General features: G+C 46.8%; 1 protein-coding gene across 1 annotated transcript in view; it reads left to right on the plus strand.

Annotated features, from left to right (window-relative positions):
• The window catches only part of LOC146205760 (NPC intracellular cholesterol transporter 1-like), a 54,975-nt gene extending 40,262 nt beyond the window's left edge, over positions 1-14,713 (plus strand). Inside the window, exon 2 of the mRNA XM_084586955.1 lies at positions 13,787-14,713. Coding sequence (XP_084443081.1) covers positions 13,919-14,614 — 696 coding nt within the window. The 5' untranslated portion in view covers positions 13,787-13,918 and the 3' untranslated portion in view covers positions 14,615-14,713. The remainder of the gene's footprint in view (positions 1-13,786) is intronic.
• Positions 14,714-16,039: the final 1,326 nt, after the last annotated feature.

Raw genomic sequence — 16,039 nt, forward strand, 5'->3', positions numbered from 1 at the left:
CCACGCCTTTTCTCTGCTCGTTTTCAGCTCACATGGATCCCAATATATGTACAGTATATCAAAGTTAGTTCTTCTTTCACCCGCTACTTCCTCATCTTCCAATAGTGAATTCTTATAAAGACGTAGGTGGCTTTTCGTTATTATCTAGGTGTGCTGCAGCGCAACCTAAAAATTGATACCACAAGAAACCTGGCGTACAAGCCTCAGAAGAGTTCCGAATCATGCAGACTGATGTTTTCGTTTAGCATATAACTGCCTATTCAGTAATGACTAAGAAAAAAAAAAGTGCCGAGCGCTAACGATCGTTCAGTCTTTTCCCGCCTAACATACAAGTTTCAGAGCTCCTTTGGCCCGCAAGAGCCAACCTGTGCCACTGTCAGGCCCTAGCCTCTTCTCCTATGAACATTTGAGTGGCAGCAACCAAATAAAAACTAGCGGACATCGCTTGGCGACAGCAACGCGACAGCGCTTTGAAGGTGGCAGCGGTGTTGCTACTGAGGACGGAGGAATATGAAGACGTGAGAAATAAAAACGCGGCCCACTGTTGTATAAGGGCGCTGTCAGAAGAGATGGAACACACCGTTCTCTCGTGATTGCTTCAAAGAAGAAAGGCTCCGAAACGAGCGGTTTTCACTGGTATAAGACGAGGTGATGCACAAACGGGGAAGTAAACCGCAGAGCGAGCATAGCCCGCGGCGGCGTCTTCCGATTTATCTATTTCGGAACAAGCTAATTGCCGGCCCATAATGAAACGACACATCGTGATGCCCCTCCCCCCCTTCCCCCCCTATCCATCAGGCGCGGCCGCCGCGGGTCGTGCCGGCGGCCCGGATTGCCACTGTCACGATTCCAACAAAATTCGGCTGCCATCCATCACGGCCCTCAGATGGCGTTCGTGATGCGCGGTGACTGAGGGAAAATGCTTCTTACCCGTGACGAGCAATTAAAAGGCAGGCAGCAGTTGGAGTGAAAACTGAATTAGAGAGAGCGCGCCGTTTCCAGTCGGAGTTGAGCGACTGCATGCGGAGCTTTGTGTAGGCAGACGCCGTCGCCTCTCACAGGCGCCTATGATGGACGGGCCGCTAGCCACCGAATCGTAACTCGAGCCCGGCTAATAATTGATGGGATCTGTAGCTGCAGATGCGAGACAAAGGCCTGCTGCGATGGCCAACACTGCAGGGCGAACGAGACGTGCCGCAGGCTGTGGCTAAAAGACGACGCACGGGGCGAGAAAACATCCATCAAATTTGAAGCATCCCTTTTGCAGGCTTTCTATACCACCAATTTATGGGCCTCATCCTACCACTGACTATCTCCAGTGCTTAACTTGTAACACTTCGCGCCTTCGAAACACTTTCGTTGCAGTAATAGACCCATGAGACGTGGCACTCCTCTTTTATTCTTCCATTTCTCTTCTTTCTTCTCTTCTTTTACATTCACCGTTTATAGTTGTGAACTTTACGTGCGTCAATGCGAATTAGTGGAAGGTAATTATCGCCACGTAAGCACTTACCTCGCATTACGAGCTGCTCCTGAATAGTCCCTACGGCGGTTCGCGTTTCAGATAAATCCGGATTCGTGTACAGTTGTAATTAAACACCTCTGATGTTTCCTTGTCAGCCTAGATATATGTACACCAGTTCATGCAGGCCCTATAGAATCGCTTCCACATATATATACAGAACAGCACTTAAATAGAACTTAAAAAGCACTTATATACAAAAGCACTATGGATAATACAGAAAAGCACTTACAGTATGTCACCGCTTACGTTCGACACTATATATATATATATATATATATATATATATATATATATATATATATATATATATATATATATATATATATATATATATATATATATAGTGTCGAACGTACTCTGTCTGAGAAAAGCGGTGACATACTGTAAGTGCTTTTCTGTATTATCTTCATTTCTATATAGACATCAAGACTGAGAGATAATCTAATTGTTCGATGTAAAACATAAGACGTTGAGCAGACCCGGAGCTGATCAGACCACGGCTGAGCTGATTGTGCAATTAAGCCCACGTCATTTTAGTCTAGAAGTATCAGGCTCTCTACATGCTGTAGGCATCATAAAAGTCTATTTGCTAAGAGATTTTTGCAAGCTCGTTGTTGGCAAGAAACCTTAGAAAAGCCTTGTATCATCTTGCAAGGCTCAAGAGGATGTCACCTGTTACATTCAAGCAGAGCTGTGTGCAGCCACGCCAAAAGCGCATGAATAGCTCCATATCGTGGATTTTGTAAATAGGAATTCAGTTTATGGCGTTGAGGGTACACTGAGATTTCTGCAACATGCGTTGCTACGCGATATTGCTCGAGACGCAGTGACAAGACTAGCACGGAACGATGAATGTCATTGTGTGAATATACGACTAATTGACATGATGAGAACTCGGCAAAGTCTCTGATAACGAGGCATTTTCCGCTTGCCGTGCGTATCTACCTGTTCCGCCTGTTCAGCAGGCAGGCTGGTAGGCAGGCGAACGGGCAGTTGTGTGTTCCATCTTCGCTCATTATCGCTTATCAGTCAGTGCCGTCCAAGTCGCTTCTGCTTTCCTGCGTCATCCAAATTATTTTGCCCTTATATATTGCCCTATAGTGTCGCTAATTCGCATCGTATCGTTCACACACCGTGCACTCATTACTTAATGGAGCTCGCATGAAAAGTTGAATGCCAAAATGTTCTCGGCAGAAATTCTGTATAACTCTGAAGAAGCAGTGCTATTAGCACTGCTAGGAAAAGGGAGCACGAATGTGCGACTTCTAACCAGCGCTCAAGAATTATTCGTAACTCATTCTCTGACAAAAAGCTCCCACGTGAAAATTGAAAGATTTTTTTTTTTTTTTTTTTTTTTTGTCTCACGCCCCTGGGGCTTCTGTTGGCTCGACGCCTTGGTGCTGTTGTTTCACGAAACTTGCCAGCTACGCAAAAGAGACAAAAAAGGTGATCGTTGCTAACTGCCTATATACGATATTCCACTGATTTTAGCGCCGCTAACAAGCTCTTGCTATTCGCTTAGTAACTTGGCGTATAAACGGAATATCGGACCATAAGTTAATATACTTCTCCTCCATATTTACCCTCTAAACAAGCTAAACCGCCAAAATCAGTTGTTCTTAGAAAAGATTTCTTTTGGGCAGATGACACCTCAATTATTGACCATCTGGACTTGGTTCTTAATGCAGCTGAAGATGATGTCGAAGCTTTGTGGGCTAAATTTTGTAGTGCAGTTAGGTTTTGTATCGATAGGTTTGTCCCATCGAAACAAGTCCGCAAGCGTAGCCGTAACCCTTGGATAACCAGGGAAATTATTCACATTAAGCGTAAAATTAGGAGGCTAAGGAAGCAAAACAAGAAGTCAACGCCTGTTTTTGCGAACCTAAAACATGAAATGTTACGTCAAATAAACCAATCAAGGAGAAGTTACTTCCCCGATGGTCTAAACAAGTTCATTCGCAACGATGTCCAAAGTTTTGGCGCTATTTAAAAAAGAGCCATCTTGACATCGAGAAAATAAATATTGGCGAAACTTCCAACTGCTGACGCTTGGGAGATAGCGGAACGCTTTAACACGTTTTTCCAGAGCATTTTTTCACAGCCTGAACAATACGAACTTCAGTGTTGAATCTGTACAGAATCGCAAAGTATTAAAGTTAATCCTGAAGGAGTCGTAGCCATGCTTTTAGAAATTGACGACAGCAAATCAGCAGGCAACGGATGAATTACCAAATGCTTTTCTAAAGCGTTACGCAGAACAGATATCGGCATTTCTGACTAAACTTTTCCAGTTATCGCTACATTCGGGTGAAATACCAGCACTATGACGCATGGCACGTATTGTCCCAGTTTTGAAAAAAGGTGAACCGTTATCTGTCGCGAATTATCGTCCAATCTCAATAACAAGTACGTGCTGTAAAATGCTGGAACACGTTGTAGCATCATATATTTGGCAACACTTGGAAGCCAACAAGGTATTATCTGAACTACAACATGGCTTTCGAAAAGGGCTATCAACTGTCACACAACTGCTATCGACTGTGCATGAACTGGGATGTGTGTTGGACGGGAACGGTCAGCTTGATGTGTTGTTCCTAGACTTCTTTAGAGCTTTTGACCGGGTTTCACATGCAAAACAGTTGTTGAAACTGGAATGTATTGGTATTCCTCAAAGTATTGTCCACTGGATCTAAGCCTACCTTAGTGATAAGAAACAATACGTCACCATCAGGAACTGTTCTCTTCGGATGTTAGATGTTACTTCTGGTGTCCCTCAGGGAAGTGTCTTGGGCCCGCTCCTTTTTTTAATTTTCATCAATGACCTGTTAGATGTTATTCCTGCGCAGGTTTCTGCCCTATTATCTGCCGACGACTGTGTTGTTTTTAAAGAAATTACGTGCACAAAGGATCAAGAAATATTGCAGGATACTTTAGAAGCTATTTCTCACTGGTATACAAATTGGGGTATGCAGTTAAACACTGATAAAACGGTACTCTTAAGAGTAACAAGGAAAATATACCCGTGTTCCTTTACACATCAGCTTAACAACAATGATATCTTAGAGGTGGAGTCATATACATACTTAGGGGTTATGCTTACAAATAAATTAACTTGTTGAAACACATACCAGAAACTTCAGCTGTTGCACTTCGCAAACTGTGATTTCTTAAGCAAAAACTTAGGAATGCTCCTGCCAGTACTAAGCGTCTTGCCTACAACAACTGCGTAAGAGCTAAACTTGAGTATGCGGCAATTGTATGGGACGCCCCATAATAAAAAAGATATCATACAACTCGAGCGCGTGCAAAGAAAAGCTGTGCGATTTATATTTGGCAAATATAGGAGACATGATTCACCATCGAAGCTTATGAAACAACACACCATACACACCCTAGAATCCCGAAGGAAGGTTAGTCGCCTCATCTTGATTCATCACTGCCTACAAGGAAAAATAAAAATGAAGTTGCCGAAATGCGTCAAAGCTCATTGTTCGAGGAGAACCAGACATACGAAGGAACACTCACTGGCACCAATTTTCGCCTGCACAAACACATTTAAAAATAGTTACTTCCCCAGAACTGTATCCGAATGGAATGCTTTACCTTCTCATATTTTTCTGTCCAGCAATTTTGCAACGTCATCTCCTTATTTCATGAGTTTTGGCTGTGTTGCGATGCCTGTCTATATCTTCAATTCTGATTGATTGATTGTCTGACTTATTATTTTTTTTCTCTATGCATATGCTTGTCATTTCTTGTATTGCAAAATGTTTGAATGTGCCCCTCCTGCTAGGACCATGCAGGTCCGCAGTATTTCAAATAAAAATAATTTTGACTTAAATTTCCCAATATATTTACGAAGCCTTCTGCAGTTCCGCTATGCAATCTATTGTATATTTTGCGGACATTTATAACCATGATGTATGTACACTTCTCTGAATGTGTCAGTTGTGCAAGGGTGTTTATAGTCGAATACAACTCAAGTCGGCAGTCAGTGCGTAGTCCGCAGTTAAAGGCTTCCTGATTACCTAAATGCTAACCATCAGACCAACTTAAAAGCTCAAGAAATTTGATGCGTCTGATTTGCGTTGCGTAGCAAAATATTAAAAACTGTTCTGTTTACTGTTACGAAGAGCAATGCATACGCCGTGTGCCACTGCCCGTGGTTAGCAACTGCTGTTTTCTAACTTTTATCCTATACTACAGAACCACTTTTCGTTTTCTTATGCTAGCGGCAGACTTACATTTCGGAACCATAGACTTTGCTGTCATACTTCCTGCGATACATCTCTGTTTATCCGAGCTTTCCCAGCGTCCTTCAACTGCACTCGCTTTCTTGTGGCGTACCTGTGCGATTTGTTCGACCAGTATTGAAATTTCCTTGTCTTATAGCATCTTGCTCTCGTGTACAAGCCTCTAGTTCCGGATTCTTCTCATCGCTACTCTAGAGCTTGGATCTATCTTCATAGCATCATGTCCCTTTCTGAGCTTCCTCGCACTTTTTCGTACACCATTTAGACTAACTCAATGGCGGCTATTCCTTCTGACCTAGAAGCTCAGCTAGACGACGCCCTACACTCCTTGGTTTCATCGTCAGTCACTGTCTCTGGCCATGCAGGGATCATGGAAGATGAGCTGGCGTATCAGCTAGCCCGCGATATTCACATTCGGGCGCCTGTGATCCCGTGGTCAAGCCTGCCGATGTGGGACGAGATACCGGCCTATAAAGTCACAATTAAGGAACACTACAGCGAATTAAAAAAGTATGTACAGACACGCTCCCCGCCCCCATCAAAATCTCAACGTTGCTCAAGCCCATATTTGTTTTATTTATTTGAAAATACTGCAGGCCAATATATTGGCCCATGCAGGAGGGGCAATACAAGACATTGAAGGATTCACAGGTAAAAAAAAACAATAAATAGGCAGTTCATGCAGTTGCAATCGCTAACCAAAAACAACAAATGCAGCACTTAATTATTTACTCAAGACAATGCTCCTCTAGAGCTTTACTAAAATTGGGAGACTGTAAAATGGCCTCAGGAAGACAGTTTCAATCGGAAACGGTCCGCGGAAAAAAAAGCTACTTGATAAGTGTCAGTCCTTGCAAAAAATGGGTTCGAGCAGTTTACTTCGAGAATTATGTGTTCGGCGCGACAACTATTAGAGAATTATGGGTCGAGGCATGTTTAATTTATGTGTCAAATGGTTATGCATAAACAATAAACGGGGCATTTTTCTGCGTACTTCAAGTAATGGGATATGGTTGACTTCCATTAGAGTCGAGGGTGAGTCTGATCTCCAGTATTTGTTATAAATAAACCTGACAGCTTTCCTTTGCACCATCTCCTATCCGGTATACATCTTTCTTTATAAATGGATCCCATGAAACCGACGCGAACCCTAATTTAGACCTAATAAATGTTACGTATGCAGGAAATTTTAGCTTACTTGGTGCATATTTAAGCTTCCGCCTTAATTAGCGCAGCTTGGAATGTGGAGGAACATATGTCATTTATAGGGGCAGTCCATGTTAAATTATGTGTTAGTGTACGTCCTAAGCATTTATAATGAGTAACTTTCTGAAATAAATAGTTTAGCGGGCTGTAAGAAAAGTAACTAAAACGTTTTTTACGTGAAATGCACAACAGGATAGTTTTCTTCTTTTTTTTTTTCTAGTTTCAATTGCATATCCCATTTAACACACCATTCATGAACTGCTAAGGGTGAATTTTGTCAAATGAAGTGATCATTCTGTTCATTTACGCTCTTGAAAAGTAGGCAATCGCCAGCAAAAAGCTTTAAGGAGGCATTCTCGGAAATAGGAACCGGCAGATCATTGATATAAGCTAAGAAAAGCAGCGGGCCGTAGACCATATGCAAGCCGTCCCAGCCTGCGAAATCGGTAGAGAACGGCTGCCCCGATGGGGTGGCGATTCCGGGTTCGAATAATGTGTCAGAACGAACTTTTCTGCCCCTATGAAGTTTCCGAGAAAGTTGCATCGCTTTACTTTGTAGCCGCATGCCTGCGCTTGGATGGGTGTTAATGAGTAATTACTGCCTTATTAAATAACTCCTAAACATCGATGGGGTATTTACTGACTCGGCTAGCAAACTACTGCGCAAAAGTGCAATGATTTACACCCATCTTCGAGACAACCTTCCGGTGCCTACGTGCACCGTTGTCTATTTTTCGTCGTTTCCACCCGGAGAGAATTCAGACTCATGTCCAAATAATGTTCTTCTTTTTATTTTCAGCGACACAGTTCAACATTTCTCTCATGTCAGGTTTGGATGCATAAGCATTATCGTTGCCCCGCTTGTATGCCATGAGACTCTCACTATCGTTATCGCCTAGGCACTTATTCTTTAAACGCGATTCCTATCGCTACCGCTTAGCTTATTCAACGCCCCGTCGCGTGCACACCAACGTCTATTATGACGAGAAGCTGCATGCAAGTCACAGTTTTTATCTCTTTTTCAGTGTCCTCGTTGTTCGAGGGTTCAGTGGTTTGTCCACGCACAATGCTGGGAAAGTTGGTTTGCCATGCTTTTCGCACAACAGCGCCGAAGCGATGAGGGAAAGCAGCTAACGCGAGGACTCGCACACACACATGAACACCGTGTGTAGCACGTCTACTCTATTTGTACTATTTGTGCAAGCAATGAAAATAAAACGCGCGCGTGTGTGTGTGTGTGTGTGTGTGTGTGTGTGTGTGTGTGTGTGTGTGTGTGTGTGTGTGTGTGTGTGTGTGTGTGTGTGTGTGTGTGTGTGTGTGTGTGTGTGTGTGTGTGTGTGTGTGTGTGTGTGTGTGTGTGTGTGTGTGTGTGTGTGTGTGTGTGTGTGTGTGTGTGTGTGTGTGTGTGTGTGTGTGTGTGTGTGTGTGTGTGTGTGTGTGTGTGTGTGTGTGTGTGTGTGTGTGTGTGTGTGTGTGTGTGTGTGTGTGTGTGTGTGTGTGTGTGTGTGTGTGTGTGTGTGTGTGTGTGTGTGTGTGTGTGTGCGTACGTGCGTGCGTGCGTGCATGCGTGCGTGCGTGCATGCGTTTGCCTGCGTTCGTGTGTGTGCTTGCGCGTGCGCTTCCTTACGTAGTCTCGTTAATCATTTGGTACTATTGCATATGTTGTTAAGCACGCATATACTTCACTTCATTCTTGTGGTCCAGCAGATGACATTTATGCCATTTTGTGTGCATTAAGAAGAAACGCACCATCACATTTGGTATTGGTATTTGCAGCGAAATAATGTCACTTACGACATCATCCATGACTCAGTACAGAAACCCTAATAGGCGAGTTTTAACTGAAACCACGTGCTTGGCTTGCCGTGGTCATGCTGCCAGAGAAAACAGTGTCGGTCCCTGGTTTCCCCTGCTTAACTAGAGGAGCCCAAGCCAATATCATCACAGTAAAAAGAAGGCCAGTTGAAATTGTATCACTCGCTGATGCTGGCGGGTGAGGAGATGAAAGTGTATGCGCCAGAGAGTAAGCTTCTCTATTTCAGCGCATTATAAAGAGTTGAAATCTCAAGAGCCCGGACTAAATCTCTTAGAATCTTTAATAGAACTTTATCGGCAACATATCTACAACATGCCGGCCCGCTACGAAACAACTTCAGATTCTCTTTTGTCTCCTATTGAGCAGGAGGCACTGAGGACACAGTCTGTGTCTGGATATAGGGCAGTTAACCCAAACGTACCCTTTAGTAGTGCTAACGATGTCATACGGAAAATTGCGCCTGTGCTTTGAATGATCATCCTTGTAGGACTAGCTTCGTTACTGTAAGGGAGATCGAAAGCATCCATTTACCAAGGGGCCGCCCGCGTAAAAGAGGGACGTCAAAGCCAATCGGGCGCCAGAAAGGTTCAAGGGCAGCTGCAAGAGGGAGCGGTTAAGAGAGAATCCTCGAAACAATCGGCCGGCCATGCCTTGGGCGTCAACCCGTCTCGCCAGTTCTGCATAGGAAGTGCAGCGTACGTCCTGTTTCTTTTCTTTGGCGGTCTAGTCGCCTCCGTGTTTGATGACCCCTGGAACGCGCGTGCACGACTTGGCCGGCCAGGGAAGCGCCCAGAGCCGCTTCACTTGGTGCGCATCAACCGCAGGCGGTCGGCAGCAGCGCAGGCTACGCCCGCCGCCACAGATCGGCTCTGCGGTTGTGCCCCGGGTGAGTTGATTGCCCGGCGTGTCTCAGCTGGCTGGGTGCCGTTGGGCCGCCGGCGGGGAGATGGACGATGCCCGCGGAGCTGGCCGGCCGATTCGGAATGCTCTCGTGGCCGAGCCGTGAGCGCGCGTCAACTCTGCGTCGGCGGGCTGCAGTCACGCTCACCCTACTGTGCGTATGTGCAGCCGTCTGTGCTGCGTGGCTCTAATTTTGCGCCCCGTGGGTGCGCAGTCGGAAGGTGGCATTCTGGTAGAGGTGAGTTTCACGAGCGCTGAAAATGTGCCTCAGTGAGGACTCTCAAGGCTTGTGTAGCGTAACTTCGGTGTATGTAACGGCGTCGTTAATCATGCATCGCATTTATAAATCCTCAAGAAACCAAGGGGTATGCTTCTTGGAGCTTACGTGAAAGTCAACTTTCCGAGAGGTGAGGTAAAGACGACAGCTGTTCTCAACCTCAAGATATCTGAAATGCTGCCGATGCATATGGTCGCAAAGCAAACAACTGGACATGTATACGATAGACAAAAGCTGTGCGCATATTTTTCATCACATCGTACCTCCATTCATAGCACTGCGTTCTTTCAGGCCGATTCCAGCAATACGGTGGACATGGTAATTCTTGAATCAGTGACGAAAGGAACGGAATTAGAATTGAATATTGATGCTACCTCCGCCCATGCGACAAAGCTGAAAAACCGTTCTTAGCACACGAAGTTTTAACGCGTTCGTAATGCCTTGCTATTGGCAAAATGACCGTGGGGCCATAAGGTTATCCGTGTGCCTCAGGATGGAGCGATTGTAAGCTAAATGTAAGCGATTCAGTCCGAATCGTCACGATTATGTGTGTTTTCTATTTGAATTTTTACACCGTTTCTTACTCCCTTCATCATCGCCACCTTTTTCTATACGCATGGGCTTACTAGCTATTTAAACACATATGAAAATCTCCTCTTGCAAGTATTAATTTAAGCCGTATGTAGGCAATCTATACACTATCTACCGTCTGTTGAAATTTTTGCAAAGAAGAGCATGAACGTGTGTGCTGCGTTCAGCAGACTCCGCCTGTGTTTTTTCGTTGCCTGTGCGATACTGCCTCGATAATCGTTTCTTACCAGTTGGGCTAGACTGACTTTTCCATATTTGTGTTTGAGTTCACAGCGCAGCTGTAAAATTCCCTCCTATCCCCCCCCCCCCCCCCCATCTTCCCGATCGAATAACGCTAAGCCTCACCTTTTTCACAAGATGCGTCGTCCTCTATAGTGGCTGTTAAAAATTTGCCCCATGCACAATAACCTTGCAAACTTCCATTGAAAACCTCGCCCACACACAGCGTCAGCGATTTTCACACGCCAGCCACAATCTCACTTCACTGAAGAGTTTTCCGTGTGGGCCCCTTCTTGTTTCACGAGGCGCCGAATGCGGGTGCAAAGTGCCATGCGTTTGCCTTGCAGCCACCGTCTTTGGTCGCTTGCAGCTCTCACCAACGCAGCTGTATATGCGTGGCAGTTATTCTTTTCAACCATCTCAAGGGAGGGCAAAGAGCGGACGCGCTCATGCGCAGAGCGACGACGTGAAGGCTGTAAAACGGTTGCGAACGACCTCCGACTGTAATACATCCCTGGCCGCTGCACAACGGTAGTCGTCTTCGAGTGATATTTTAGTGAATAAGACTGCAGCGGCCACATGATTCTGAGAAGAAGAAAGATAATCACTTTCATTCAGCGCAGCACCCTTCAGTAGTCATCATCATCATCATCAGCCTGATTATACCCACTGGAGGGCGAAGGCCTCTCCCATATTTCTCCAATTAACCCGGTTCTGTGCTAGCTGCATCCACTTGACCCCTGCGAACTTCTTAATCTCATCCGCCCACCGAACTTTCTGCCGCCCCCTGCTACGCTTTCCTTCCCTTGGAATCCAGTTTGTTACCCTCAGCGACCATCGGTTATCCTCTCTTCGCACTACATGTCCTGCCCATGTCCATTTCTTCTTCTTAATTTCCACTAGAATGTCGGTAACTTGAGTTATTTCTCTGACCCACTCTGCACGCTTTCTATCTCTTAATGTTACCCCTACCATTTTTCGTTCCATAGCCCTCTGGGTTGTCCTTTCAGTAGTAATTAGCTTCAAACCTGAGAAGACTTCATTCGAATCGACCGCATATTATTTGACCCTTGTCATCCGCTGGTGAACGGGATGGTATAGAAGCGCACATAGGAGGTCACACATCTCAAACCGGGTGGAAACCGCCTTGTACAGCCCGGTCACTGCGTGCTGGCGCGATAATCTTCTTCATATACATGTGACGGAAAAATCGATCCCTCAAAGCTATTACTTGTCTTGGACGCTGTCGAGTCGTGCCCCACCATACAAGTCACCGTGATTACTGCAACCATTCTGTCATATTCGCAAAGTTGCAAAGGCTTGTGTCCAAATGCCATGTAATGAAAAGCTACTGACGCAGGCTAATCAACGAGTAAAAAATTGGCGGGGACCTTCGGCATGGCGCTGAAATGCTTCAACTTGTGCTCTCAAGGACGACCTATAGTGAAATCTGTTCTCTGGTTTATCTCACCGGTTCACTCTATTGAGAACCGTAAAGAACGGCAGGCCGCTTGACAGTTGGCAACGAAATGCCTTATCGCCGGCTAAGACGTAAAAATCGCTACTATCAAAATATTATGCGCTAAATAAAGAGGCAAGCTGGTCGGGAACGCAGAGAAAGAATCCCTATGGCTGGGTGGGCAACAGTGGGTAAGCATTATGTGAAAAGCACATGTGTTTTAGAGACCGCTCCACACGAAACGCGTGATGACCTTCTCTAATTTTTCCCTTAAATTTTTTTTTAAGAAGTGTTCAGGCTAGCGGAGTCTCCCTAAAACACAGCGCTACCCGTATTTCTGATAAATAAGCAACATAATAAACAATAAATGAAACTATTCAGACTTTTCTCCATCTATCGATATGTGGTGGAAGTAAAATTGTGTGCTCCAATATACAGACTGAAACGTTTGTCCACCAAGGATACAACACATATCTGTCAAAAAACTACGTTTAGCAGTCCAAGCGCCGAGCCTTTAAAAGAAATTCCAAAGACAATCCGCTTCTACGGCAGTTTTCTTCTCCGTAGCAATATTCTTTTTTGGGAGACATGAAAGCAACTTTGCGCGCGACGTAAGTCGCCGTTAGGTCTCGGCTCGAAAAGCAGTCGGCCGACATTAATGATCCGCCTCCGCAGAAACAACGCTGCCGAAGTGTCCGCGCGTCAAAGGGCGCGTGTTCGTAGGAGAGCGGGGCGCGGCGGGGGGTAGCGAGTGTCGGGGGCGCAAGAAGCCGCCCGGCAAACAAGGCCTCGGGAGCCAGGTGCGCGTCTCGTCAGCGGGCTCTCGCAGGTAGGCAGCACCGTGTTTGTCTAGAGAACGTTCCGCCCGGAGATCATTCTGATTAACAAAAGCAGCCCGAGGCGAGGAGCGTCGCTGGCAGGGCGTTTCGACAGGCAACAAAACGCGAGAGAAAACAAGAAAGTGCGCCACGGGCCTCTTTTGCATTCCGCGGGGGAGGAGAGCCCCGCTCACGTCCTGGGCTCCAATCCCGCCTCGAGGTGGCAGCAAGAGCGGCATCAGCCGCCCCGGACGACTCTCTGTTTGGTTAGCGAACGGCACCGAAACTTTCCCGTGGCACAGCGGAGATATTTTTTTGTTTGGACTCCAGCGAGAAATCGGGGCGACAGCGCAGCGGCCCGTATTTATCCGTCGTCCCCAAGGACAACAACAACAAAGCAAGCGCGTCCAACTTTTTGCGCCGCTGGATGCGCGCATCCATTGTTTTTCCTCTCGCCACTGCGTGCGGTGCAGTCGCGTTGTTATTCAAGCGGTGATACCCCGCGCCCTGCAGGGAAAACGGCGTCAGCAAGACGATGAGCCACCGCTGCGGGGGTCATTGTCAGAACGCGATAATCTTTATCGGAAGTCGCCATCATTCGGAGCTCCGTTTTTCGGCGCTCGTGGGCGGTGCGAGCCTGCGTTTCCTCCTTGGTGCTCTCCTTGTTCCCCTGCCCTCGCTCTCGAGTGTCGCCTCGGCTTATATGCCTTTTCTATTAATAGGTCCAGCGGAGCCAGTCAGCCTGCCGCCAGCCCTGTAGCCTCGATAAAGCCGCCCCTCGGGACACCCACGGGACCAGTGCGCGGAACCCGTCCCAGACGTGAAGACGTGAGCGAACCTGCCAGACGAGCGCCATGAACGCTGCAGCAGGGAGCACGCTACTCTTGCTGTGCGTAATCCAGAGCGCGGCGGCCGACTGCGTCTTCCGAGGCCACTGCGCGGACGATGAGGACACGGACAAGGCCATTCCCTGCGCGGTCCACCAGCAGCCCTCGCGCCTGGCCGGAGATTCCTCGTGGCGGCTCTTCTCCGACGTCTGCCCGCAGCTGGCTGCCGAGGTCAAGGGAAGCCGCGCCGTGTGTTGCGACGTGTCCCAGGTGCAGGACCTCGCCCGCGAACTGGAGCAGCCAGCCCGCCTCGGAATGGCAAAGTGCCCCGGCTGCATGCTTAACTTCAAGGACTTGCTGTGCCGCATGACCTGCTCGCCCGACCAGTCACAGTTCCTGGCCGTCAATGCCACGGCCAAGGTGGGCTCTGGCCCGCACGTCTCAGAAATGGTGTTCGCACTACGGCCTGACTACGCCCACGGCGTCTACGACTCGTGTAAAGACGTCCGCAGTGTGGTACTCGGAATTAAGCTCATGACGCTCATGTGCGGAGGCCGCGTGCTAGGCTGCTCACCCCAAAAGTGGCTGGACTTTCTAGGCTCGACTCCGGCTGAAGGCGGCTACTCGCCCTTCAAGATCCATCACGTCATCACCGACCAGCCCGTTGCACCACTCGGCCGCCCGCTGACGCCCCTAAGGGCGCCCGTCCTGCCACCCTGCTAGCCCTGAAGACCCTGCCTGCGCATTGAAATCATTGGCGTCTGCACATTCATCTGCTTTCTAGTAACGTTAAAACAGAGAAATAAACTTCTTTCAATATTTTATCGTACATATCTTATTGTCATTATCCTTGGAGTTAATGAGCTTACTTTAGGGCCTCCATTTGAGAATGGCACTGACGGCATCTGCATTAACTCTATTCCCTGCCATTATTCACACCTTATGAACAAAAGTGTACAGAAGCCATGGGGCATAAGCGTTCACTTCGAAGTTTACTTTGAAGCAGAAAGCCATGATCATTTTATTCTTGAAACAATGCTTTCTCGGAAGGCGTAAAGCGGTTAGCTGAAAAGTGTGACCTTGTAGCAACTCTGATACACGCGCGGATTTATGTGCAGGGTGTGCCATTCGCATAAGTGCGCCTTACAAATCTACAATTTCTCCTTTATATTCCCATTCGAAACCTAAGTTGACATACTGCAAGCCGCTTGACACATGCGCGATAGGACAAAAATGTTGAGGGAAGTTCAAGCCGCATTTCTAAACACTGTTACTCTCCATGCATTTGTTGCAGGCACCCTAAATATGTTTGAAGCGCGCTTTTTATATTCACATCGCCAATTACACGCAGGAAGGGGGCAAAACTGGTTCGATAACAATATGCGCTTTCAACTAATTTCAATTCGTGTTTGTTTTTGTATTTCCTGACTGTACGAAACGCTCTAACCTCGGAAACTTTCTGGTCTCAGAGCGCCGAAATTCAGCCAAAATGGCGTCATGAGCAGTACAAACTAGTCTAAATCATGTTACAGCTTATAGAACTGACGCCTAGGTTTCCCAGCGGCGATGTGCTAATTAATTTGCCTTAATTGGATTTCATATGTGATATGTTTCCCATAACATTATACACGGCTAATATGATTTATTTTGCCCGTATCTTGCTTTCGATTGCTGCGGTTTCATCCCGGCTGGAATGAAAGTCGTTAATTAAAACTGTCATACTCGTTTTCAACCGCAAAAACTAGGCTTTGTTAAATGAGCCAATGGTTTGGTTTTGGGGGTTTACCGTCTCAAAGCGACTCAGGCTATGAGAGACGCCGTAGTGGAAGACTCCGGAAATTTCGACCACCTGGGGTTCTTTAAGGTGCACTGGCATCGCACTCAGGCACTTTTGCTTTTTGCATCCATCGAAAAATGGCCGCCGCGGCCGAGGATTCCATCCGCATCGTTGGGCACAGCAGTCGAGAGCCCTACCACTGCGGTGGGCTTAAATGAACTAATGGTCCCATATTATTACTGTCAGGTCATTCGTGCTATATATTCCGGTTACCACGCGCAATAAAAGTGCGCGTTTCTATTTAAGTAGTTTTATTCCGCCTGAATGCGCACCTTTCCCGCTAAAACGCAGCATCAAAGTGCAAGATAAAA

The sequence above is a fragment of the Amblyomma maculatum genome, chromosome 1, assembly GCF_055883805.1.
Source record: "Amblyomma maculatum isolate TAMU_Amacu chromosome 1, ASM5588380v1, whole genome shotgun sequence".
NCBI lineage: Eukaryota > Metazoa > Arthropoda > Arachnida > Ixodida > Ixodidae > Amblyomma > Amblyomma maculatum.